The sequence below is a fragment of the Mauremys reevesii genome, linkage group 1, assembly GCF_016161935.1.
Source record: "Mauremys reevesii isolate NIE-2019 linkage group 1, ASM1616193v1, whole genome shotgun sequence".
NCBI lineage: Eukaryota > Metazoa > Chordata > Testudines > Geoemydidae > Mauremys > Mauremys reevesii.
The window spans coordinates 49,781,194-49,808,998 of record NC_052623.1 but is presented as its reverse complement, the minus strand read 5'-3'; the positions used below and the strand labels follow the sequence as shown (position 1 = coordinate 49,808,998).

The 27,805-nt window shown below is 47.0% G+C and overlaps 2 protein-coding genes across 3 annotated transcripts; one reads left to right on the top strand and one right to left on the bottom strand.

Annotated features, from left to right (window-relative positions):
• MTIF3 (mitochondrial translational initiation factor 3) lies at positions 1 to 11,250 on the top strand. Of its 2 annotated transcripts, none has more exons than XM_039489640.1 (4): positions 1 to 130; positions 7,162 to 7,649; positions 9,189 to 9,343; positions 10,927 to 11,250. In XM_039489640.1, exons 2-4 carry the CDS (start codon positions 7,166 to 7,168, stop codon positions 11,140 to 11,142), a joined length of 855 nt encoding a protein of 284 aa, XP_039345574.1. In that variant the 5' UTR covers positions 1 to 130; positions 7,162 to 7,165; the 3' UTR covers positions 11,143 to 11,250. The 2 variants fall into 2 exon arrangements, with proteins under 2 accessions (XP_039345574.1, XP_039345571.1); XM_039489637.1 differs by having other exon boundaries at positions 22 to 138; positions 7,165 to 7,649.
• Positions 11,130 to 27,136, bottom strand: GTF3A (general transcription factor IIIA). Its single transcript, XM_039489629.1, has 9 exons — positions 26,728 to 27,136; positions 24,402 to 24,502; positions 22,582 to 22,678; positions 16,187 to 16,275; positions 15,050 to 15,123; positions 12,556 to 12,639; positions 11,840 to 12,069; positions 11,702 to 11,761; positions 11,130 to 11,419 (listed from the first exon to the last, which is right to left on the bottom strand). Exons 1-9 carry the CDS (start codon positions 26,929 to 26,931, stop codon positions 11,258 to 11,260), a joined length of 1,101 nt encoding a protein of 366 aa, XP_039345563.1. The 5' UTR covers positions 26,932 to 27,136; the 3' UTR covers positions 11,130 to 11,257.
• Between the last annotated feature and the right edge of the window lie 669 nt (positions 27,137 to 27,805).

The following is a 27,805-nucleotide window of genomic DNA, read 5'->3' as shown; positions in this document are numbered from 1 at the left end:
GCAGGCCCCCGCCCCGCCCCGCGCGGCGCAGGCGCAGGACGCCCCCAGCCTCCCGAGCTGGCCCGGCCCAGCTCCGCGCCGCCTGCCCTGCGTCCGCCGCTGCCGGATCCCCCGGCCCGGCCCGGCCCGGCCCGGCAGGTAAGCGCCGCCGCCAAGCGCCTCACGGCCCGGCCCGGCCCGACCGCGGGGCCTCGGGCCCGGCCGGGAGCGGTGACGGGGCCGCGGGGCAGGAGCGGCCGCAGGAGGCGCTGACGTCCCGGGCCTGCCCCAGCCGCCCGGCCAGGGGAGGAGCCCCGGACAGCGACACTGTCCGCCCCCAGTACCCCCACCCCGCCCAGTGCACTCACCCGGTACCCTTCCCAGTACACGTGCCCCCTCCAGTACCCCACCCCGCCCAGTGCACTCACCCGGTACCCTTCCCAGTACACGTGCCCCCTCCAGTACCCCCACCCCGCCCAGTGCACTCACCCGGTACCCTTCCCAGTACCCGTACCTCCCTCCAGTACCCCCACCCCGCCCAGTGCACTCACCCGGTACCCTTCCCAGTACACGTACCTCCCTCCAGTACCCCCCCACCCCGCCCAGTGCACTCACCCGGTACCCTTCCCAGTACACGTACCCCCTCCAGTACCCCCACCCCGCCCAGTGCACTCACCCGGTACCCTTCCCAGTACACGTGCCCCCTCCAGTACCCCCGCACCCCGCCCAGTGCACTCACCCGGTACCCTTCCCAGTACCCGTGCCCCCTCCAGTACCCCCACCCCGCCCAGTGCACTCACCCGGTACCCTTCCCAGTACCCCCACCCCGCCCAGTGCACTCACCCGGTACCCTTCCCAGTACATGTACCCCCTCCAGTACCCCCACCCCGCCCAGTGCACTCACCCGGGACCCTTCCCAGTACCCCTACCTCCTCCAGTACCCCCACCCTGCCCAGTGCACTCACCCGGTACCCTTTCCCAGTACAAGTGCCCCCTCCAGTACCCCCACCCTGCCCAGTGCATTCACCTGGTACCCTTCCCAGTACACGTGCCCCCTCCAGTACCCCCGCCCAGTGCACTCACCCGGTACCCTTCCCAGTACACATGCCCCCTCCAGTACCCCCACCGCCCAGTGCACTCACCCGGTACCCTTCCCAGTACATGTACCCCCTCCAGTACCCCCACCGCCCAGTGCACTCACCCGGTACCCTTCCCAGTACCCCTACCCCCTCCAGTACCCCCACCCTGCCCAGTGCACTCACCCGGTACCCTTCCCAGTACAAGTGCCCCCTCCAGTACCCCACCCTGCCCAGTGCATTCACCTGGTACCCTTCCCAGTACACGTGCCCCCTCCAGTACCCCCGCCCAGTGCACTCACCGGTACCCTTCCCAGTACACATGCCCCCTCCAGTACCCCCCCCACCGCCCAGTGCACTCACCCGGTACCCTTCCCAGTACACGTGCCCCCTCCAGTACCCCCACCCCGCCCAGTGCACTCACCGGTACCCTTCCCAGTACACGTGCCCCCTCCACTACCCCCACCGCCCAGTGCACTCACCGGTACCCTTCCCAGTACACGTGCCCCCTCCAGTATCCCCATACCCGCCCAGTGCACTCACCGGTACCCTTCCCAGTACACGTGCCCCCACCCGCCCAGTGCACTCACCCGGTACCCTTCCCAGTACACATGCCCCCTCCAGTACCCCCACCCCGCCCAGTGCACTCACCCGGTACCCTTCCCAGTACACGTGCCCCCTCCAGTACCCCCACCCCGCCCAGTGCACTCACCGGTACCCTTCCCAGTACACGTGCCCCCTCCACTACCCCCACCCCGCCCAGTGCACTCACCCGGTACCCTTCCCAGTACACGTGCCCCCTCCAGTATCCCCATACCCGCCCAGTGCACTCACCCGGTACCTTCCCAGTACACGTGCCCCCACCGCCCAGTGCACTCACCCGGTACCCTTCCCAGTACACATGCCCCCTCCAGTATCCCCATACCCACCCAGTGCACTCACCCGGTACCCTTCCCAGTACACGTGCCCCCTCCAGTACCCCCACCCCGCCCAGTGCACTCACCCGGTACCCTTCCCAGTACATGTGCCCCCTCCAGTACCCCCACCCTGCCCAGTGCACCCACCTGGTACCCTTCCCAGTACACGTACCTCCCTCCAGTATCCCCCATGCCCCTCCCAGTGCACGTACCCCCCTCCCGTCTCCCTCATACCCCACCCACTGTACTCACCCAGTACCCTTCTCAGTATATGTACACCCCTCCAGTACACACACTCCTCCAGTACCCCTCAATACCCCTCCCTGTACACACACTCCTCCAGCATGCCCCAGGTATCCCTTCCCAGTACACGTACACCTCCAAATACCCCTCCCAGTACACACACTCCTCCTGTACCCCCCAGGTACCCCTTCCCAGTACACCCCAAATAGCCCCTCCAGTACCCTCAAATATTCCTCCCAGTACACACACTCCTCCAGCACACCCAGGTACCGCCTTCAGCGCCTCCAAATATCCCCTTCCAGTATACACCCCCAGCACCTCCCGAAAATACTCCCTCCCAGCGCACACACTCATCCCAACACCCCCAAATACCTCTTCCCAGTAAACACATCCCTCCCAGCACCATGCCCCATACCACCAAGATACCCCCTACCAGCACCCCCAAAATACCACTTCAAAGTACTCACACCCTTCCCAGCACCCTTCCTAAATACCCAGCAAACGCTCCCAAAATACCCTCTCTTGGGTGGATAAAAATGGATTAAAAATATCAGATTTTTTATTTAAACTGGAATTGTTTATTTCGTTATTTAAATTATAAGATTTTCTTTAAAATATTAAACTGTTAAAAATATCTGAATTTAATACAAAATATGCTAAAACCTAAACTTATTATAATCTCTTAAAACATGTCAAGAAAAAATAAATACTGTTTGCTGAACCCATGAGCCTTGATCAGAACTTTGAGTTAAAGGCTGCTTTTCTTGATAAAGAAAGAATTGGGGAAAACATCTAACTTTTGAGATCAAGTTTTATAAATATGGCAAAATAGTTCAAGTACTATATTAAGGGCTTGTTTTGTTTAATACAAATAAATGTTGTGTGCTGTTTCCTCTGTTTAATTAAATTAGTTACCATCCTAATGCAGCTTGACAAGTCTGAGCAAGGGGGTTGGACTAGATGACCTCCTGAGGTCCCTCCCAACCCTGATATTCTATGAGTCTATGAAGTCATGAGCAAAAAGTTAATTATCTAGTAAATAAGCAATATATCATTCACCATTCTCTAACATACTAAAACTGTACAATCAATAAGAATCTGAAAACATTAAATGAAATAATTGCTTAAGTACATGTATATAGTTATAGTGTACTCTACTAGATAGCAAAAAAAAAGTACCAAATCTAGAATAAAGGCTCTAATTAGTTGTAAATCAATGTTTTAATGATTATATCAACTGATGAGTCTGCACTTTTCTTTAGAAAAGAACTGAAGTACAAATAGAAAAGTTGATTAAAATCAGTGATTTAAATCAGCCCACCCTCCCACATTCCCCAAATACCCCCCAAAATACCCTCTCCCACCACAGGCCTGCAAGTACATCCCAAATACTCCCTCCCACACCATCTATAAAGTATTCCTTCCCAGCACACACGCACCCAAAATACCTCCTCCCAATTCCCTTGTGCACAGAAAAAAATATCTCCCTGCTCATGTGTATGCATACTCCCACACAGCAAAATACCTTATCCCAGCACTCAACAAAACACCTCCCTCTCAGCATGCACATGTATCCCGTCAGCATACACACAGCAAAATACCCTCCTCTCTGGACACACATACCCTCCCCAGACACTGTAAAACTCATAGTAAAATATCCTCTCCCAGTTGTGCATGGTCCTTCCCAGAGAGTGTAACACACACACAGCAAAATATGCACCCCTGCCAGAAATACAAGTAGCAAAATCCATTGATGTAAAAAGATACTTTTCTCTCCCACAGCAAATGAGCATGGGTTTCTTGGGGGGGCAGATATGGAATTTAAAATGTTAGTTCATGGCACTAAATAAGGAAGACAAGGAGAACAAAGTTTGAAATGATGTGTATGTTTGGGGTAACAGGAGTTAGCAGCCCTTGAGATGGTTAACCTAGGGCTTGAGCCTCTACATTTTTCTGGTCAGTAATTAGTGAAATAATACCAGGTTCTTTGGGATGGAGGATACATTTTGGTATGAGTATGTGACATTCTTTATGATCAGGTACACTAGAGGAAAGGCAATGTGATGCAGTGCGTAGGGTACAGGACTGGGGACTCAGGTGATCCTGGTTCTGCCACTGTTCTGTGACCTTGGGCAAGTCACTGAATCTCTGTTTCCCCTTTGACCCTTCTCTGTTGTCTATTTAGACTGAAAGCTCTTGAGCATAAGGCCTGCCTCTTACTAAGTGGTTGGTCAGCACCTAACATAATAGGCCCCCAATCATAGAAGGAGAGAGTCATCTCAAAACTTGTGCCAACCATAGGCCCTGATTCTGCAGACCCCATCAGTATGTCTACACTCCAGTGTAAGCCCAGGGTTCAAACTCAGGCTCAAACCTAACCCCCTTCCATCTACACACCATCACAGGGGCTGTGCCAACTCCAGCTGGCTCGCGGGGCTTGGGCTGTTGCATTGCTGTGTAGACTTACTTCTAGCCTCACCTTGCAGGGTCCTAGAGCCCGACTCCAGCACAGACTTGGAAGTCTGTACTGCAATGAAACAGCCTTGCAGCCTGAGTCAGCTGACACAAGCCAGATGTGGGTTTTTCTTTGCTGTATAGACATACCCTGAGCCTGAGTCAAACCAGGACCCAGGGTTCAACTTTATTGCTTTACCGTGTAGATGCAGCCCCACAAGACTCATGGTCTTGCAGTCCACCAAAAGTATCCCATGAGTTGATTTTTCTTATCCTCTTTCCAGTCAAGCTTTCCCACACACGACCATGCACAAAGGGCTAGAGGGGCCACCTTTTGGGAGGGTGCTATGGGATATGGGTGGTTGGACTCAGGGCCACATGGTGCACTGTAGATGCTGGAGCCCCAGATTGGGATCCAGGCTACAACTCCTAACCTGGGGCTTCACATGCCTAGGCTCCTTATACAATGTATGTGGAGAGAAAGGGTCCTAAGAGTGGGATCCACAAAAGCCAGTATGCTAGGCAGGGAACAGCCTAAACTAAGCAATAGGAGACATCAAGGAGAAGAGTGTGGTGTAAGCCCTGCCCTCTTGCAGACTTAAGCACCTATCTCTGCTTGCTCTCCACAGCCAGGAACCTCTGTCATGGAGTTATGTGGGTGTTAGGATGTTTACACTACAATGTAAGCCCAGGATTAGTAGAACTCGAGTTAGCAGCCCTTGAGATGGTTAACCTAGGGCTTGAGCCTCTACATTCATTTGTGACTCCCAGTTAGGAATTGTTAAGCCCTGGGTCCCAACCTGAGGTTTCCAGCATCTACACACTGTCCAGCCAACCATATCTCAGACTTCCTAGCGCCCTCCCAAAATGTGGCCATTGTAGCCCTTTGTTCATGGTGCAGTGTGGGAAAACTTTACTGGCCACCAAACTTGACTGTCCAGAGGACAAAGAAAGTTGGCCCAGGGGATACTTTTGGCAGACTCCCGGAGCATGCATCTACTAGGGCTGTGTCTATACTGCGAAGCAAGAGGGTTTGAATCCAGAGCCCCGGCTTGACTCGGGCTCAGACCCCCCACCCTGGTGGGGTCCTGGGAGCTTGGGTCTGAGTTCTCTGTTAGTGTGATTTGTGTGTAGACAGAAGGGAGGTTAGGCTTGAGCCTGGGTTTACACTGCAGTGTGGACATACTCTATGAAATACTGCTCCATTCCATATACCTGTAGCAAACTCTTACCTTATCTTCCTCTCCCGAGTCTGCCTGCTTCACAAACATCACCTTGGGCAGAAAAAGCATTTTAACAGCTATGTTGAGATAGCCATAGTAAAATGCACTCTCCCCACGTTTCTTGGTTGAGTGCATTCTCTGTGTAAGCTCTTTAAATGCCTTTGGAGGAGTAGGGAGAAACGTCAGGAAATTGTCCTAACTCACTATATACAGTAACAAGATTGTGCACACCTTTAAACATTGTCAACAGCAAATCTTTATTTTCAACTTTTGACAAAACAATATAGCTTGACAAGTTAAACCACTAATATAGATGCAGCAGTGCTCTATTACTGCATATATGTCTGAACTTAGTGATGACAGAGCTTTCTAGTTTGGTTACTGAAATGACAATAGGACTTAACACATATAACAGCAAAACTGCCAAGTATCCTCCTTTGATTGCTTATATGGGACAAAGTTTGGGTAGCTCATGTTTTGCGGAAAATAAACTATTACTGTTGTTTTGAGTCAGTGATGTAAGAAATAGGTTGTATACTAAAGGACAATTTCAACCCTCGGCTAAATGTGTGCTCCTCTCTATGGGCTTCCTATAGAGATGATAATGGTCACGTTTTAACCGCACGTGCAAAGATTATGCATGGAAGTCTCATTCTTTTAAGTTCCAAGCCTCCTATAAACCTCAGGGAGATGAACTTCTAAGGACTTTGCAGAGATCTGATGCACAGACCTCAACTACTCTTGAGTGTCTTAGTGGACCTGAGTCAGTGTAAGAAAATATTCTAATCAAGGAGGGTGCCAACAGCACCAGGAGAGAGGGTCCACTGTCAGATTTTCCATCCAACTTCCTTCATTTGTGCATGTAACTTCAAATGCTGAGACTTTATCTACAAGCAAAACCCACCCCTCTAGACTATGACAAACTATCTGGTGTTACAATAGTAAATCAGCTAGCTCACATAACTCTTTGGGGTTCTTTAAAGTAAGTTTAGACCCTACATTTTAAAATATTGGGAAAAAATTCCATTTATAATGACCCTTCAGAAGCTTGAAATGGTTTCCCCGCCAAACCTTCTTTCTCTATTGTATGAACACTTTATTATTGTAGGGTCACTGATGACTGTGCACCTTGAGTCTTATTAAATCAAAAAATACATGACTTTGTAAACAAATGAAAGCATAGTTTAAAAATTAGGGCTGCCAACCTTGACTTAGGTCTTTTAACTAATGACTAGAGGTTTGTTTTGTTTCTTTTTTTCCCCATTTTCTCAGAATGGCTGCCCTTTGCCTAAGGAAATTAATACATCAAGCCACTAGGAATGAAACTAGTTGCATAAGTAAATACTTGGACATTCTTTTGGTGCAAACCATGCAAAAGACAACATTCTCTCAAGCACTGATGGTGATGGCTGGGGCTAAAAGGAGACTTCTGTTTGTACCTACAAAATCATTTTGTACAACTGAAGAAGCTGAAGAGAAACCAGAAGGAAAGAAAAAAAAACCAAATGCCCAAAAAACATTTGGAAGCATTGGGAGGAAAATTCCTCAGCCGATCCTTCATGTAATAAGTGAAAATGGGGACAGCTTAGGAAATATGCACAGAGGAGATGTGATTCGACTCATGAATGAGCGTGGTCTGAAGCTTGTTCCACTGCGTGAAAACGAAGAGCCTCCAGTGTACAGACTAATGACTGGGAAACAGATTCACGAAGAGCAGCTCAAACGCAGAGAGAAGCAAAAAGCAAGTTCAAAAGCCGGTAGGTGCCTTGCTAATATAATATTAAACACTTCAAAAATTGCTGTATTAGAAGTAGTGGCAGTAGATCAAATCCTGTTTGTTACATCAATGAAATCCAGAGTACTGTCATCACAGTCCATGTTATTTTGGATTTGCATGCTGAAAAAGCAAAAATCAGTTTAGTCTAGTTGATGTAGAAAACCATTCTGTTATGCTCTCATAATTAATATTTTGGCTTGTTTAAGTACTTCTATAAATGAGTGACCTAGATTCTGGTACCATGGCATTCATATTGAATTTTTGTTCTTTTAAATTATCATTCATTTTTATGAATGCAAACGTCTTTATAAATGACACACAGTTTTCACAACTGAATATGCCATATCTATAAGAAGCATGCTTTTGTCACCGACAGTCACAAAACATTGCTCGACATAAAGGAGAGAAAATCTGGAAGCCTTGACAGCAATGTATTTAGTGTTCCAAATGGACCCTTCCACTTTTTTTATATAAAATAACCAAAATTATTCACTTTTTCCTCATAAATCATTCTGTACCCATAGTTTAAATTATTGGGTTGATAACTTGGCAAGATGGAGCACTTTGAGAAAGTGTTTGTATATAGTGATGTCTGACTGTCTTGGGTTATCCTCATGCAAACTAAGAAATTTGTTCACGCTTTTTGATGTTTTCTGCTATTTACTACTGATTTGAGACAGGTGAGCTACTGCAGTAACACCACTGTAACAGCTTTGGTTAGCTCTTGTTAAAACACCTACAAAAAGAAGTTTGTAATAATGGCTATTTAAAAGCATATGCAGAGGGTGGGAGAATGAGTTGTGTTTATGCTATTACAGGGACTTATTTTTAACAGAATTCAAGGCTGTTTGATCTTTTGAAACAGAATGGAGTGGAGGGGGATGACTAATTTTAAAAAGTTTTTCCACTTAACTATACAGTGGGAAAACACTTAGCCTTCTTATATTTAAAATAGCATAATTAGGAATTCATACATTTCATGGCCAGGTACACCTTGGACCAGCCTTATTTGTTAAGTACCTGAGTTGTACTCAGCCTCATCTGAGACAGGCCTTGACCAAACCTGGTTCGTGTGAAGAACAGGGATTGAGTGACTAGAAATGGTAACTGTAAGATTGTTATCCTTTCCACCGCCACCCCACATCTCTAGTTTAGTATTGGTTAATGGTTATGAGCCTTATGGAAAAGAGAGCTCTTTAAGAGGGATGTTGAAGGAGGAAAGGCCTGCCCTAATGGTAGAGGGAACATGTTCCAACCATAAGGAGCGGCGGCCCAGTAATGAGCAGGAGATGAGGACATAAGGTATTGTGAGTATGCAAAAAGAATGATAAACAGGTAAGACAGGGAACTCTTAATGGAGTAGGCAAGATGGGTTCTTTAGAATGAAGACACTTGTCTGACCTGTACTTTTCTCCTCTCCCCCCCAGTAGCCTCTGTGCATTAGAACACAGAATAGGGGTGTACACAACACTACTAAACTTAGTTTGAAGCCTATATATTATTGGTTATATTTTAACAGGGCCTGTTCAGCTGAAGGAGTTAACTTTTTCTGCAACTATTGCAAAACATGACTTAGAGACCAAAATTAGACAAATTCAGCAGTGGATTGATAAGAAGCATCATGTCAGAATTTCTGTACAGCAAAGAAATGTTGCAGATGGACCAGAAAAGATGGTAAGCTATATTAAGGTTTTTTAAAGTGTTGATCAGCCAAATGTATTAAATAAGGCTACCAGTGCCAAGTGTTCCAGGTATAATATTGCTTTCTTCCTTTGACAGTATACTCTTACCAGTATGTGATGGTTGTGACATTAGTACAGAGGGCAAAAACCTGCTTCCTTTTAAGTGAAGTTATTTCCATTTATCAGACACCAGCCTTCAGGACTAATTGTCTCTTCAGAGATAATCTGAACAATGCATTTACACTAGTAAATCTCACACATTGCCTAGAAATGTTTTAACACTGCATTATTCTACTGCGTAGTTAGTCTAGAGTAAGACAACCTGGAAGTTGAAGCTAAACAAATTCAGACTGGAAATTAGGTTTAGCTGTTTAACAGTGAGAGTAGTTAACCACTGGAATAATTTAGTGAGGATTATGGTGGATTCTTCCTCACTGGCACTTTGTTAATGTAAGAGGATTTTTTTATTTTTTAAGAGATGGTATAGTTCAAAAGGAATTACGCTATGGAAGTTTTATGTCCTTTGTTCTACAGAAGGTTAGACTAGATGATCACAATGATCCCTTCTGGCCTTGGAATCTATGACTCTCTTCCACAAATATGCATGAAAGCTAGCTTATTGTACTTGGCCACCTTGCTGACAAATGCAAAACATCTAGCTTCTGCCTCCCCACTCCTACTGGAGTACCTTCTTTAGCAATTCCATTTACTGGAGGGTCAATGGGTGGCTTCTGGGGCATGCTTCCTTTTGTTTCAGTACACATTACTGTGCAGTGACTTACATCTGATCATGGTGGGTCTATTTGCTAATTTAGGAGAACAGGACTTAGTGTCTCACTGTGATGCAATTCTTTGTGTGAGTAAATGTTAATGATTTACTTTAAAAGCGGAACAAAATTTTGATACAGATTTAATGAAATGCTTTTTTCAAGAAAGATTGAGAATGGGGCTCCCCCTACTTGCGCAGGTACAAAACAGAATCTTCGATGACACCATTCAGTCATTATGAATTCATTTAAGACGGACTATCAGAGTAGAGAAATTCACAGTCCCCACCTGACAGGTTCTCTACTTCTGACATTTTGTAGCTTATTTTAGAAGTGTTTCCTTCACTCAGTCACTAGTTCAGCCTACCACTGCAACTGCATGGCTAAACTTAGGCTAACTTTTTCTATTAAAAGATGGCATGGTCACACTATGCTTATAATTTCACTTAAAAATCAAGTGGAAAGATAATATAGCTGTAAAGGAGAATGTGCTTACTGGAACTTCACTGAACCAGCCTTCTAAAATGGAGAGATTCGGTAGTGGCTGTAGCACTTTAAAAGCCTCATGTACTGTGGTGATGAGTAGAGTAAGAGAACTAGGAGAAGACATAAGTTATTAGCTCTGATTTGGACTATGAGTGCAGCACAGAGATAATGGTGTATCAGATTAACTGAAAAACTGCCACAGATGTAGACCAGACTTAACATATTAATTTCTCTTCACTTACTCTGAAGAATTACTAGGAGTAAGTGGCCTGCTTAAATCCCATTGTTAATATAACCAAATTTTTATTTTTCTTGTTTTCAGCTGGCTCTCTTTGATCAGATTGTCCAGACTATGCCTGAGAAAGCTACTTACTTATCCCAGCCAAGAGTCATTAAAGAAGGAAAGAGCACATGTGTTTTGAGACACATGTCAGACAAGGAAGCTGGTGAGTACAGGAAAATGGAAAAAGAAAAACAGACAGACATTCTGAACAAGGAGAGTGGAAATGAAACTACTGAACCAAGTGAACTGCAGTGATTTTAATCAAATACTTGAAGTGACTATAAAACAAAATATTCAGTTTTCTACATAAGCCATTATAAACTGACCCATGTGATAATAAAACAATTGTCAATTCTGGCTGAAGTTGTCTCTAGTGCAGAGTCAGTGTTTCAACAGTTGGTAACTCGTTTTCTGCAGGTTTATTCAGAGCCTTATTTTCTGTTGCCGCTTCAACCTTTCGTCGCCGTGCTTTAGGAGGAATATATCCACTCAGACGAGAAGCCAGACTTCGTTTAGGACGAGTTTGTTTTGCCTTATAAAAGATTCACAGTACAGTATTAGCAGCCTTTCTACTTTATAGATTAAAAAAATCCTGATCTGAACACTCAATTATTCTTTGCCCTCCTTTACAGTATTTAAATTCAGAAGTCTTCAGGGTGCCTACATAAAATAAAGTAGTAGCTAGACTAGCTTCCAATTTTAATACTAATTTTAAAGACATTTTATATAATTGTATGTGTTAAATTAATTTACTTTTTGCTCCTGGAAGAGAGAGGAAATGGCTCAGAGGTGTTTGTAGAAGTACTTGACTTACTTTTAAGTTCAGCTTTCCCTTGTCAGGATCATGTACAACAGCATGCCTTGCAAGACTTTGCTACAATTGAGAAGAAAGTTATGTTGACATGACCCAAGAGAAGATACTCTGGATTTTAAGGCAGTCTACAATACCTACTTTCATTGCAAACACTTTTCCACAGCCAGCATAATCACAAACAAATGGTTTTTTCTCCTCATGAAATGAAAGAATATGGCTCTGAAGATTGAAAACAGTTGTGTAAGTTCTCCCACAGCCTTCTCTTGGGCATCGACATACTTCTCTTTCTTCAGCATGTGTTTTCTGATGTTGTCTAAGGTAATCTTTGCGTTTGAAAGTTTTGGAACATACACCACAGATTACTGGCTCTAGGTGAAAAACAAGAAGAGAGTAACTTACTAAAAAAAATCTAAATGAAGGTTCTGACTTAAATAACTCAAGTCAGTTCTTTAGAATGAGAGAGTCTGCAATTCATATTCACTAATTGAAGGAAATTCAGAGGCTGTTTCATGTTGTTCCCATCCTAGACTATTCGTATCTTGTACTAAGGAACTATATCATATTACACATGATCAGATCAGTGGGCAAATGGGACAGACTTGAGTAGTATTTTTCAATTACAGATTAGCCAGAATGGTATAGAAGTATCTCATATTAAGCTGTATTAATTTGTAATTAATAAATTATATAAAGAATAATTAAAGAAGGAATTTATAAAAATAATAAAGAGCAGGTTGGCAAAATGTTTAATGAGATTTCCTTTTAAGTTAGTAATTGGTTTCTTATCCAATACACTAGGGCACTGAACTTAAGCCACTGTATAGAACTGTAAAAGCAAGTTTTACTGAGCTTACCTGCATGACAGTCCTTCAGATGTTTTAGATGTTCTGTCCATGTTTTCCCAACAAATGAACAGTTGTCTTTTTTGCATGCATATCCTATTAAAACACATTGCTTAGGTTTAGAAAATACACTAAAATGTGTGAATTTGCCAGAGATCAGTCAACTAAATGATAGATAAGCATATACACCTGCTCAATACAGGTCCAAGATAAGTGAAACTAAGTCATTCTTAACTTCCAGTGCTTGAATGGTTAAGGAAACTCGTCATCTGAGTGTGAAGGGCTTTTGAGAAGGTGTGGGGTGTTGAGCACTCCCATCTTCTTCCTGACCTCCTCTTACCTCTCCCTCCCACAAAAAGGAAAAAAAAGTTTCCACTTAACTGACTTTTTCAGAAAGGAAGAATTTTGAATCTTGAACAATTTGATTAAGTTTTATGATTGAAAAGTGTCACTCTATTAAGTGGATGAAATGGTTTTAGCTAAGGATAATGAATCCCTTTCCCACTTGGACATCACTGTGCACTCACACAGCCTAACAGGCAAGACCGCTGCTGAGATAATCTCCCTGCCCCTCCCCCCCCCCAAAAAAAGCTATCATCTCTGTCAGAGCAGGAAGAGAGTTGGACACAATGCAAGTCTCATGATTTTGGAGATTTTTCCCTAAATTGCTAAAGTCTGCAAATTCTTTCGTTTAGAAAAATGAAATTTGCTACCAAGATATAGTTAGTGGCAAGACTCTAAAGTTGCCTCTCCTTTACTCAATTCAGTTTTCAAGGCAGGAAAATTGAGTGCAACACAGGAGTTGTACACTTACCAGAAGATGTAAAATTAAAGTTTCTATAACAATGCTAATACAGCCACACTGTTTTCATGCTAAGTGCACAAGCTATATAAAGAGATCTGTTTTGTTAATGTATACTTAAAATCCACAGCATGTGCAGCATGCCTCAGTGTGTAAGGCTGCTAGAGCATGTTCGTTTTAATTTGAGGCCTGCAAGGGTTCAGAGAATTAGCTAGGATACACAGATATGGCATCAATTACCTATATAGCATACTTCACGTTCATAGCAGCCAAAAGCCACTGGCTATTTGTCCTATGTGAAATGAGTAGTTCAGTCCAATTCTGAATTAAGATACCTCATTATGAAGTGGCATTGCAATTAGCTACTTTGTTGGCACTCAGAGAGTGCCAGGCCCACAGACTATCCTCAGTTCTTAGACGGCTTCCCACTAAGAACTGAGATGGGGTAGAACAGCACACTTAGGCACACTGTAAAGCTGACTGGAACCAAATATTGGGTGTACAATACTTAACCTATTGGAATCGTATCTAGATTTTGTGATGATTGTCCTCTTACATTCTACCAGTGTAAGCCACATACCAATCTTTGATTTGCCAAGACGGAAGTTTGCATCAGGTATGATTAAATTAGGTTTAAGTCATTTGACTTGGGAGGTAAAACTGAGCACAATTCTAGCTTATATTAGGTACTTATATGGCCCCCATCACTAGCTCCTGAGGCACTCCGATATTAATGTATTCATTCTCAGCCTCCCTTTGAGGTAAGCAGGTACTGTAATCACCATTTTACAGATGAGGAATGGAGTCAGAGGCTAGGCCCAGATTTTTGAAGATATTTAGGCATTTCTCTGCTCAGCACTGCAAGGCACAAATGACAGCCAACTAAGTCTCATTTTCAAAAGAGACAAGGCATATCTGCACTGCCCTCCAATTTGGGGTAAGGTGGTGTGAATAGCTGTGTGCACCAAAGTGCTGTAACTCCCCTGTATGGATGATGTGGGCATGAATTTAAAGTTCCTAAATTTGCACAAGATTAAATCTTACTGAAAATTAATGGAACTCAGTATGTACCTAAATCACTTTTGAAAATGAGGTAAACTACTATGTCACTTATGCCTTGCAATGCTGAGCAGAGCAGAATTCTAGAGGCATTCAGGTGCCTAGTGCAATTTTCAGAAGTTGGGAGTTAGCACCTGGGAACTTTTCAAAAATCCCACATCTGCATTTTTAGGCCCCCTCAATAACTTTAAAAATTGAGACCTATGTGACTTGCCCAGGGTTACACAGGAAGCATGTGGCAGAACAGGGAACAGTATCCAGGTCTCCCAAGTCCTAGGCTAGTGCGTTAACCACGGGACCATCATATCAAAATAATCTCAGAGGGAAGGAAAGTGTGATCTGGGAAGGACCTACCTGAACAGTATGACTAAGAACACTTGGAGCTATTCTGCCAAGCCTGTGAATGTTCTCACTCACATTAAAAGTGAAGTTACACACTGAATACTGCAACACCCTATAATTACACCTCAGCCAGCTATCCAATTAGTCTGTGCTGTTTTGTGTCAATTTAGACTGTTTGGTTCATGAAGTGAGGGCCATGTCTAGATCTGGTTGTAGATCTCCAAGCCCCCAGGCTACACTGAAAAACAAGCTAGTTTTGCGATTACTTCAGGGTGACTGAAGCAAGAGGGAGAACTAGATTACCTTCATGTATCTTCTCATGCCGTTTTAGTCTACTTGGAGTCAGAAAATGTTTTCCACATGCTTCATGACTACATCTAGGTGTTAAACACATTAAAAACAAACAAGGCAAAGCAAAGACACGAATGAGCCAAAAGCAATTAGAAGGGTGCAATCAAATGTATTTTTTCAAAAAAGATTCTCCATATTCTTTTATAATAGAACACTACTCAGTGCAGCTCTGATAAGCCTGATCCACTCAACAGCTGCAACTTTGTTGTAATTATGAAACATTTTCTATGTATATAGTAAGTATCATCCAAGACTAAAAGCCTAGTTAAACTTCATGTCATCCCTGTGAGGTAGTTTCTCCTTCTGTAAAATGGGGTTAGGTTAAATGATACACCCAAGGCAATGCAACAAGTCAATACCAGAGTTGGGGGTGGGGTGGGGTAAAACCAACAGGCATTTGTCTCCTGTTCTTGTAATCTAGCCCGTGGACTATGCTGCCTCCCTTCAGTTATGCTACATATAGTTAGAAGTAACAATGAAACTCATAAGAAAATTCCACCTATAAGAAATAAAAGACCTAATTTTGCTTCCATCAATTAATATGGGTTTGCTTTGCTAATGGAGACGTACAACTCCACAAAGGTAGTACTTTTCAGTCAAGCCAATTGTGTCCTTACACCTAACTCACTTTTGCTCACCACTCACCTGTGTTAATTAAGCAGCTACTCCCTAATGGGGAAGCCAACCTGGTAAAGGAAAATGCTATTCTACCTATGCATTACACTTTATATGTAAAATGTAAACTATGCAATTGGATGATGCTGTAAGAAATCCAAAGCATTGAATGTACAAAGTATTTCCAGTTATGGAGCACAGGACTGCTACTCAGAATAGACTGGCAAAGTGAAGGGATAGTTCAACACATGCATTTGTATGTATGTCTGTAGAGCAGAAGCCATTAAGTCTGAAGTTAACCTAACAGCATCCCTTAAAAATAAAAAGGCAAGCATGTTTACATAGAAAAGGTCCATAATCAAAGTAGATTATTTGTATCCTGTATCATCCACCCACACTGAAGATCTTGTATCCTTATTTCACTTAAATATTGTATATGGGAACATCTACAGTTTATTAAAATTATTCACTTACTTGAAAAAAGGTTCACTGGTGTGTTGACAATGATGAACTTTTAGCTGTTGATGTTTTCTAAAAGACTTGCTACAACCTTCAAAGTCACACTGTTTGGAAAATTAAAATTGGTTATAGTTAGAGAGAGGCCAATATAATCCACAAGTTTTTGCTAATATTACAAATTCAGTACCAAATATGCAACTGTTCTTCTTCGAGTGATTGCTCATATCCATTCCATGTAGGTGTACGCGCGCCGCGTGCACGTTCGTCGGAAGACTTTTACCCTAGCAACTCAGTGGGTCGGCTGGGTGCCCCCTGGAGTGGCGCCACCATGGCCCCGGATATATACCCCAGCCGACACACCCACTCCTCAGTTCCTTCTTACCGCCCGTGTCGGTCGTTGGAACAGTGGAGTGCAGCTTAGCTGACCTCCACCTCCCTAACATTCTCGTAGTTCTCGTTCTCTTGTGTATATAGTTGTAGATTTAGTTGGAATTTAGATAAGTGTAGTTAATTCTTAATTGTTAAGTTAGTCTTTAGTGAGTTTAGTCGGGTTCAGGGCTTAGGCCCTCCCCGCACCGGGACCGGGGCACATGCCCGGCTCCCCGGGATTCAAGCCGTGCTCGGCTTGTCATCGGCCAATGCCCACAGGAGATCCGCACGACTCCTGTTTGAAGTGCCTCGGCGAGTTGCACTTATCTGCCAAGTGCTCGATTTGTAAGTCATTTAAGCCTCGCACTAAAAAGGAGCGGGACATCAGACTTAAACTGCTCCTTATGGAGGTGGCTCTTACCCCTCCATCCTCGGCACCGAGTGCGCCACCATCGGACTCGAGGAGTTCCTCTTCGGCACCGGGCCGCACCGGGGCGCCCACTCCTTCCCGGCACCGGACGTCCCCGGCTCCCAAGTCAAGCCAGAGGCGCTCGCTCTCTCCCAGAGCAAAAAAGGCTAAGACCCCTGCCGCTCCGGCACCGCCCGAAGCGCGGCACGAGGGCACGGCTCCGTCGCACCGCCCAGTGCCTGCTGCCACCGCGGCACCTGCTAAGCCGTTACCGTCGACTCCGGTCTGCCAGGGGCCATCAAGTCCGGCGCCTGTCTCCCCGGCACCCGCCGTGGTTGAGCTGGTTATACCATCCACGCTGGAGGTCTGTGAAGTGGCGAAGGACCTGATCGCGCTGTCGGACCCGGCACCGCCGCCACCCCCAGCACCGCCAGTGCGGGTGATCCAGTCAATCAGGAAGCCAGCTCTGATTCGTCCGGCTTCTGTCAGCGCTCCTGACCGACACCGCTCTCGATCGTGGTCCCGCAGGCGTTCCAGGTCCCGGCACCATTCCCGCTCTTCACACCGCTCGCAGTCCCGGCACCGCTCCACGGCACGACGCCGATCAGTCTCGCGGCACCGTTTTCCATCCCGGTCGCCGTCTTATTATCCGCGGCACCGCTCACGATCCCGGCACCGCTCTCCCAGGAGCTGCTCCCGACGTCGCTACTCCAGGTCCCGGTCGACCTCCCGGTACCGGGCTGGTCATAGGTCCCGGTCTCGTTCTCGGCACCGGAGTTCTTCGCGGCACCGATCCCCTGTGCGGAAGAGCACCAGATCGGTGGGAACATCGGCCCAAGGCCTCTCTGCTCCGCCGTGGCCTTCCAGGCATCCGTCGGCTTCGTCCCAAGCGGGAAGTTACTACTCCCAGGACCATGAAGCGGATGTGCCGGAGGGCTTGTTTCAGGAAGCCCATTCCCAAGAGCAAAGTGCTCAGCAGTGGCCCTTTTGGACACCATGGGCGTACCATCAGGCCCAAGGTGCTCCTCTGGTTCCCTCGCGGGCCGCCTCTTCAGAGCATCGTGCCCCTGAGGCTACGGTTAGTCATCCTCCGCCAGCTGGCACGGACGTCCAGTTAGCTCAAGCATCCACCTCACCGATGCACCTTGAGCAGGAGCCTCAATAAGACCAGGAGCAGATGCAGGATGCCCTCGCCCCCGACGTCTCGTCCTCCTCTTTGCCAGATGAGGCAGTGGCTGGCTCATCGTCTTCGAGCCCGCCCCCAGTAGACCTTGTGGCACATCAGGACCTCCTCAGGAGAATTGCCCTCAACATAAATCTCCAGGTGGAGGAGATCCCAGAGGTCGAGGACCCTGTAGTCAGCATCCTGGTGGCTGACGCGCCCACCAGAGTGGCTCTGCCGTTTATTAAAACAATCCAAGCTAAGGTAGATACATTGTGGCAATCGCCGGCATCTATTCCGCCGACGGCAAAGGGAGTCGAGCGAAAATATATGGTGCCATCCCGAGGGTATGAGTACCTGTATATGCATCCTCCTCCTTCCTCCCTGGTGGTCCAGTCCGTCAATGATAAGGAGCGCCATGGACAGCCGGCCCCCGCTCCAAAATCCAAGGAGGCCAGACGGATGGACCTTCTGGGCCGCAAGGTGTATTCAGCGGGCACTTTGCAGCTGCGCGTAGCGAATCAGCATGCTCTGCTGAGTCGCTATGATTATAACACCTGGGCAGAGATGGCTAAATTCCGGGAGTTGCTTCCCCCAGATTCCCGCCAGGAGTTTAAGGCCTTCCTTGAGGAAGGGAAAAAGGTGACCAGGACCTCTTTGTAGGCTTCCCTGGACGCGGCGGACTCCGCAACCAGGACCTTGGCGGCCGGTGTTACCATGAGGCGCATCTCCTGGCTGCAGGCTTCCAACCTTCCGCCCGAGCTCCAGTATACCATTCAGGACTTGCCGTTCGAGGGCAAGGATTTATTCTCGGAGAAAACTGACACCAGACTCCAGAATTTAAAAGACAATAGGGTTACTATGCGTAACCTGGGTATGCATACTCCCGTGACCCAGCGGCGCACCTACCGCCCCCAGCCCTTCCGCCTGTACTCTGTCCCTAGGCAGAGACAAGACTTCAGCAGACGCAGAGGCCGCAGGTGCTTTTCGGGCCCTCAATCCAGCCAAAATCGTGGCCCCTCCAAACCGCAACCGGACCCGAAGTCGTCTTTTTGAAGGCGCGCCCGGGGACAGCATACCACTTCCAGTTCAGGATCCTTTCCCTCCTTTCTCCAACCGCCTCTCTTATTTTTTCCCTGCGTGGTCCCACCTGACCTCGGACATCTGGGTCCTGCGCACCGTGAAGCAAGGATACCACCTCCAGTTTGCTTCAACCCCGCCTTACCGCCCTCCCTCCCAGTCCCTCTTCAGGGACCCCTCTCACGAGCAATTCCTCTTACAAGAGGTCCAAACGCTTCTCGACATCGGGGCAATAGAGGAGGTGCCAAGGAAGGAATGGGGCAAGGGGTTCTACTCCCGTTACTTCCTGATTCCCAAGTCAAAAGGGGGTCTTAGGCCTATCCTAGACCTACGCGGCCTCAACAAATTCCTAATAAAGTTAAAGTTCCGGATGGTCTCCCTAGGGACCATTATCCAGTCCTTGGATCCCAGGGACTGGTATGCTGCCCTTGACATGAAAGACGCTTACTTTCATATAGCCATTTTTTCTCCACACAGGCCATACCTCCGCTTTGTAGCGGGCCATCGGCATTTTCAGTTTGCGGTCCTTCCCTTCGACCTCTCCACAGCGCCTCGAGTGTTTACGAAGTGCATAGCAGTGGTGGCCGCCCACCTCCGGCGTCAAGGGATCCATGTGTTCCCCTACCTGGACAACTGGCTCCTCAAGGGAGCCTCCCAGGAACAAGTCAGGGAGCATGTGTGAGTGGCAAAGGACCTGTTCACGAGCCTCGGCCTGCTGCTCAACGTAGACAAATCCACCCTGGTTCCCACTCAGAGGCTGGACTTTATAGGAGCGACCTTGGATTCTATTCTGGCCAAGGCGTGTCTTCCTCAGCCAAGGTTCCTGGCGCTGGCAACCATCATCCGTAGCCTTCAGGCCTTTCCCACGACCTCAGTTGCACTTGCCTTGCTCTACTGGGCCACATGGCGGCGTGTACGTACGTCACCAAATTCGCCAGGCTCCGACTTCGCCCTCTTCAGTCGTGGCTCCATTCGGTATACGGTCCAAGCAGGGACACGATGGACACCTTAGTCACCGTTCCACCGAGTGCACTTCGATCCCTCGACTGGTGGCTGAACCCCTCCATGGTGTGTGCGGGGTTGCCGTTCCGTCCGCCGCAGCCCACCCTGTCTTTGACGACAGATGCATCATCCCTCGGCTGGGGAGCCCACCTCGGCCACCTGCGCACCCAAGGCCTGTGGTCGCCAGAGGAACTCTCCCTTCACATAAACGTACAGGAGCTCAGAGCAGTTCGCCTAGCATGCCATGCATTCCTCAAGCTTCTGTCAGGCCGTTGTGTCTCCGTCTTTATGGACAACACAACGGCCATGTATTACATAAACAAGCAGGGAGGGACTCGCTCCTCCCCTCTGTGCCTAGAAGCCATCGAGTTGTGGGAATTCTGCATAGCACATACGATCAACCTGGTGACATCCTTTCTCCCGGGAGTTCGGAACACTCTCGCGGATCGGCTGAGCAGATCCTTCCTGTGCCACGAGTGGTCCATGAGACCGGACATTATCCATGCGATCTTCCGCAAGTGGGGCTTTCCCCGGGTGGACCTGTTCGCGATGCGCGCGAACAGGAAGTGCCATGCGTTCTGCTCGTTCCAGGGCCACTCACCAGGATCGATCTCGGACGCATTTCTCCTTCAGTGGAAGCACCAACTGCTCTATGCGTTTCCCCCATTCCCACTAGTTCACAGGGTTCTGTTGAAGCTCCGACAGGACAGGGCTCATCTGATCCTGATTGCTCCAGCGTGGCCCAGGCAGCCCTGGTACACCAAGCTGCTCAGCCTCTCTGTGTCTCCACCGATCACCCACCCCCTCTGCTCGGACCTTATAACCCAGGAGCACGGCAGTCTCTGCCATCCGGACCTCCTGGCTCTCCACCTCACGGCGTGGCTCCTGCGTGGCTAGACACCTCGGAGTTGCGCTGCTCCACCCCTGTGCAGCACATCCTGCTTAGTAGTAGGAAACCTTCCACTCGGTCCATGTACTTGGCCAAGTGGAAGCGTTTCTCGGTCTGGTGTGCGGCAAGGACTCTTGCGCCCTCGGAGGTCCCCGTTCCAGTCATTCTAGACTACCTCTGGCACCTTAAACAGCAAGGCCTCGCCATATCTTCCCTGAAGGTCCACTTAGCAGCCAAATCCGCTTTCCATTCCGGCGAGGGTGGGCACTCTGTGTTCTCTCACCCGGTGGTCGCTAGGTTCCGCAAGGGGTTGGAACGCCTCTACCCTCAAGTCTGTCGTCCTGCCCCTACCTGGGACCTTAACCTAGTACTGAACAGGCTTATGGGTCCGCCCTTTGAGCCGCCGGCAACCTGCTCTCTCCTATATCTTTCATGGAAGACAGTTTTTCTGGTGGCCATTACTTCGGCCAGGAGGGTCTCCGAGCTCCGAGCACTCACCGTAGACCCACCCTACACTGTCTTTCACAAGGACAAGGTTCAGTTGCAGCCACATCCCGCTTTTCTCCCTAAAGTAGTTTCGGCCTTCCATACCAATCAGGACATCTTCCTCCCAGTTTTCCCTAAACCTCATTCATCTCTACGGGAGCAGCGGTTGCACTCCCTAGATGTCCGCAGGGCGCTTGCATTTTATATTGACCGCACAAGGCCCTTCCGTAAGTCCCCCCAGCTTTTCGTGGCAGTTGCGGACCGTATGAAAGGCCTTCCCATCTCCACTCAACGGATTTCCTCTTGGCTAACAGCATGCATCCGCACGTGCTATGACTTGGCCCATGTCCCAGTGGGCCATCTCACTGCCCATTCTACCAGGGCTCAGGCTTCTTCAGCCGCCTTCCTGGCACACGTACCGGTCCAGGAGATATGCCGTGCAGCGACCTGGTCATCGGTCCACACGTTTGCTTCACACTACGTTCTGGTCCAGCAATCTAGAGACGATGCGGCCTTCGGCTCGGCGGTTTTACATTCCGCCACTCCGACCCCACCGCCTAGGTAAGGCTTGGGAATCACCTACATGGAATGGATATGAGCAATCATTCGAAGAAGAAAAGACGGTTACTCACCGTTGTAACTGTTGTTCTTCGAGATGTGTTGCTCATATCCATTCCAAACCCACCCTCCTTCCCCACTGTCGGAGTAGCCGGCAAGAAGGAACTGAGGAGTGGGTGGGTCGGCTGGGGTATATATCCGGGGCCATGGTGGTGCCACTCCAGGGGGCACCCAGCTGACCCACTGAGTTGCTAGGGTAAAAGTCTTCCGACGAACGTGCAGGCGGCGCGCACACACCTATATGGAATGGATATGAGCAACACATCTCGAAGAACAACAGTTACAACGGTGAGTAACCGTCTTTTTTATAACAACATTTGAACATGCACTCACGTTTCCAGGGTCTGAAATATTTGGTTAACTAAATTAAGTGGGGGCTGCAAAGAGTTACTTACTACATACTGCTTTTGCTGATTTTCATGCTTGCGTTCAACATGCTTCTTCAAGTTTGATTTTGTTGTAAATTTTTGATTACAACCATCCACTGTGCACCTGCAAATAAATTATATTTTCTTAATACTGTATTCAGATAATCGGGAGAGTGAAGGGAAAGAGCTAGAGCAACAAGTTTAATTCTTTATATACACATAAGTCAATATTTTTTAAATGAACATACCAGCGTCTTCAAAATATTGCACAAACATTAATCAAACCTCACAACCATCCTACAGAGTATTATCTATATTTTAAAGATAAAATGGCAGGGTAAGTGACTCATTTAAGGCTACAGTGGAAATCCCTGTCAGCACAAAAATTAAAATTTAGGGGTTCCTGGCTCCCAGACCACCACATACCCACACCAATTCTTGGAAGTTTGTACTTAGCGTTAGAAAAGTTGGAGTGCTTTATAGTATTATGGTATTAAAAATTCCTGAAATCTTTTAATAAACAGTCTTATCATTGTACAGTTTCTTTCATCCTGAAAGCTCCAAGAGAGTTCAACCTACATAGAAGTCACTTCACCCACTGAAACGGGGCAACATGTGGTAGTTTAAACAGCGAAGAGTAACACTACAAATTTACACAATCACCAGTGTTCTCTGTTTTATGTCTCATTTGAAAGAGGGGCCCTTCAGCAGCAGTGCTCCCTAGCTATGTTGGGACATTCAATTAAGAAGTGAGCCAAAGACAAAATACTAGCGGCTGAATCACCAACATCCTACAGAACCTGTTTCTCTTAGTATTCCAAGTTCTGTCCATGCCCAATCCTGTTTAGCACAAAAGACCTGACTGACCAAGTTAATATGGTTTTGCATTTTCAATTTGGTTCATCTGCAAAAAATGTAAGAGAATTACTTGGTAAGTTTATTTACGCAGTTGCTTCAGTGACCTCATTAAGAGTAAGAAATACATAGCTACATCCTCCCATTTGTATTAGTAATAGAACTAGTTGAGAATTTTTTGACAAAATGATTTTGTCGTCATTTTCTCTAAACCAAAACCTTCATGGGAATTTACCAGATTTGATTAAAAACTTTCCTTGGAAAGTGGGAGACCAAGGGTCAAGTCCCTGCTCTGAATCAGGCAAAGGTGTCTCATTCGGGGGGGGGGGGGGGGGGGACGACAAAAAAGAAAACAAACACCTGTAAAACATCTTTTTCATCTGCTTACGCAACAGGAAAAATTTATGAAACCTCAAAAATTCTCCTGGGACGGGAAAACAATTTCCCACCCAGCTCTAGTTAGTCAGGCATGTAAAATTTTGTACATAGCAATATGCATTTTTAACATATTACAAAAATAAAGGAGTGATTTCTGAAGATTTTAGTAGTACAGCAAAGTTTAAATGACAGCAAGGAGAGGCCAAGAGCTTAGTAGGATTCCAGTAAAGGATTTGGTATTTGTACTGAGAACATGCGAAGTTACCTTAGATTAGATAAACTAGAACCCTCAGGCATCATTGCACAAGCCAACTACTAACTGCTTGGTGCTAGAAGGACAGGGTATTCCATAAACATCTACTATGGATTCTTCCCACCCCACCATCCTCTGAAGCATCTGGTATGGGCCATTACCAGATACAGGATACCAGGCTAGATGGCTCACTAGACTGAAGCAGCATGCCAGCTCGTGTTGGTTTCTATGACACTGAAATCATACTAGTGTTATACTTTGTTTGGCTTTCCTGAATGTAAGTTTTCTTTTTCAGTTTGTTTCTGTAGGACAGCAGTTAATCATCATTTCAGCACCTGAAGGAAACAAGTACAATACTTACTCAAATGGTTTTTCCCCACTGTGCGTAAGAAAGTGGCGGGTAAGATGAAAGTCTCTGGTGAAACCTTTACCACAACCATTATAATTGCAAATAAATGGTCTCTGACAGAAAGAAAGAGAGAGAGAGAGACTGCTTAAAAAAATCATAAAAGTACGTTATTTTAGGAGACTGATTTTCAGGAGACGCTGCCCTTATATTAATGAAACCAAGTGATTTTTTCCCCCTATAAACAGTGCATTTAAGAACCATGAGAAAAAAATCAAAGCATACAGGGCACAGGTTTAGTCGGTGTTAAACCATTAACAGTTACAGAAAATATTTAAAATATTCATTAGTGTGCATAAGTTTTTTCTTTAGACAATTAAAGCATTTTTATATCCTCAGGTTGCACACACTGACTGTTATGGGAACCCATTTAAAATATTTTCCTAGATAAAAAGAAGAGTCTCAAACTTTAATCTGGATTTTTTTTTTAATTTAAGAAAATGCCAAAAATCTGTACCCATAAGCCTTTGAGTTTATTTCTAGAGTTCAGACAAGTTTCTTACAAGATGATTAATGTTTCAGAATTAGCACAGGGTGATCTTACAATAGTTTAACTGAAAGAGAGAAAAATACTAATGTAGTTTTTGTTTACATTGTGTATTTGACAGCATTTTGAATATAGTCAATTTTACTAAAGTTAGTTTCCTCTTTTTGTGTGTTTTTTCCATACAGCCACATGGGAAAGCACACATACTTTAAAAATAAATAAAATAGGGAAGTTTGATGATTAAGCCACAAAATTTGGTAGGAGGGCAGACACCTGAAGGACCTGGATCTACTTTTAACTAACTAGATTTCAAATAGATAGCGTCCTTTTAAATTGCTGGAGCCTATTAACGTGGTACAATGCTTTCTATTTCTATAGATTCTTTCACCCAAGGAGCTTGAGGAATTATCAGAGGTTTGTAAAGTGCTGTGGAGATATGTTGCCAATCCTGCAATTGACTAGGCAAACCCAGGGAGCCCCAAATGATTTCACTAGGGGAAAAGGACAGGAGAGGGAATCTGTTCAAAGTCAATTGAAGGATCAGGGTCCAAGTGAAGCGTACCACCACCTCACAGATAAGAAGACTAAAGCACAGACAGGTTAAAGTGCAATGTGAGCGGGGGCTTTTTTTAAGTGACAATTTTTTAAATTCAATTTTCTGAGAGAACATCCTTCCTTATACCAGGATTTTTTTTAAATCATTTTAATTTAAAGGGCAATTTAGTGTTTGTGTTCTTCTGTTATGTTTAGAAAGGGCTTCTGAACCAATCTGAGCATACCATCACCAAACATGCTCAGTCACCCCTTCCTCTCCCCCCCAATTCACACTCTTGTCTGTGACTTGGTTACTTCCAGTTTAAGTTCTACTGTTACTATGAATGGTAAACATCCTCATGCAGAACCTAGGGAAGGGTGTGCACCCTCTATAAAAGTGAAACCTAGACAGTGTTGCCAAACCTTGAAAATAAAATGAGAAAGACAAGGAGTTTTTTATTCTCTCTCACTCACAGTAATCACAGCGGTTGCTTGTGACAACAGCAGACACCAGATTTTTCAGGTGAAAATTGTGGATTTCCAACTTGATACTGCCCAGCAAAGTTATAAATGGTACCCAGGAGTCCCAATGCCCATTTACACAGCTGTGCTCAGTAAGTGCTGCATGTCTAGTGCATCACTTCCTCTGAACTGTTTCCTGTTGAAATAAGTCACCACCTTGAAGAGAAGGCTCAGCTCCTTGCCCTAAAGTTTCTTGATCTCCCTCAACTCCTGCCTTATGCCATTGCAAAATGCCCCGTTAGACACTGCTGCCCCTCCCCAGGGCTATGTTACAGTGTGGGGGGGGGGTGAAGGGTCCCATAAAGCACACAATAGGGCAACTTACACATCTGAGGCACAGGCCCCTGGCACACACCAGTCCTGGGGGCTCTATGGGATTATGTGAGCAGTGCTGGCAACTTGTCTTCAAAGCACTTCAGGCAGCTTGTTGTGACAGTTTCTCAGGCGGGCAGAGGCATGAGGCACAGAGCACACGTTTGCTAGCCCCATGCCAGCTGCACCATGCAGACTGCCAGCTCCCCTGCCCACGGGCAGCCCCAGGTGGCAGCAAGCCAGGCCTGGTTCATCTGGCAGGTGGGCCCAGAGCCTCACCCTACCAGGGCAGCGCAGCAGGCAGAGGCTCCCACAGCCCTGGGCTCTTGGGGTGAGAGACACTGAGCAGAGCCCAGCCCAGGAGAGCAGCCTCGCCCCGCCCCGCCCCCTCCAGTGCCGGCCCCGGCCCCGGCCCCGCCCTCTCACCTCCCCCGTGTGCCGGCAGAGGTGCGCGTTCAGCCGCCAGGCCTTGCTGAACGTGGCCTCGCAGTCCGGGAAGGAGCAGATGAAGCGCTTGGCGCAGTCCGCGGCGGGTCTCGACTCCCCCATGAGGCCCCGCACAGGCAACCGCCGGCTCTGCACGCACTCGGCCGCCGCTCCCGCCGCAGCCTCCTCCTCGTCCCCGGCCATGCTGACACCACGTGATGCGCTGTTAGTCTTGGCGCTGCCCGGCGTCTCCTTTGTGTCCCCTCTCGGCTCCTATCTTCCGGCGCGCGCCCGCTTGACCTCTGTGCGCTGCTATTGGATTAGCCCCTGCTGGGCTGTGTGCGCGTGCTAACGAGGCGCGTCGGCCCGCGGGCGTCACGTGCTCCCGAGCCAGCGTCAGGACGCAGCCTGGAGGCGGTGCTCCCTGGGATAAAAGAGTGTGCGCAGGCGCTGTAGCCTGCTATGCGTCTCTCCCTTGCGAGCGGGAGGGGCAGGTTCGTGTTAAAGGAGGGCGGCGGAGACCTGCCTTAGGGGAGAGGGCTGGGAGCCTGCAGCTGCGGGTTCGAGTCCAGCCTCCGCTGCTCTGTACCCCGACTGGCTATAGCAGTTGGAGGAGCCAGGAAGCGGCCATGAGCCGCCTGTGTAGAGAATTATCTATGGCTCCTTCTGTCAACATGCCTTGTAACAGTTTCTGGGTGAAGGTGTGTTAACAGCAGTTGGATCAATGGTGCAAAAAGTTAAGGTGTGCCTGATGTGCCTAGTTCCAGAAGGGGCCTGATTACCTGCTATCTAACCCTTGGGCAAACTCCCTGCCTGCAGTGCAAAATACAGTGCTGAGGGGGGTGTATGTATTTATTTATACAAACCGCCTCAAACACCAGTTACCACCACAAGTTAGGATAGCTGTATGGGGTAAGCAATGCCATGGGGCACAAAGGTCTTTCACATAAGAAGATTTGAGGTACCATAGCTGAATGTTTAAGATTATTCTTACACACTTTAGCTTCTCCATTGTTTTCATGTACCCAATTTTAGATGCTATAAAACAGAAACAAATGTTGCAATTAAAACGTTTTAT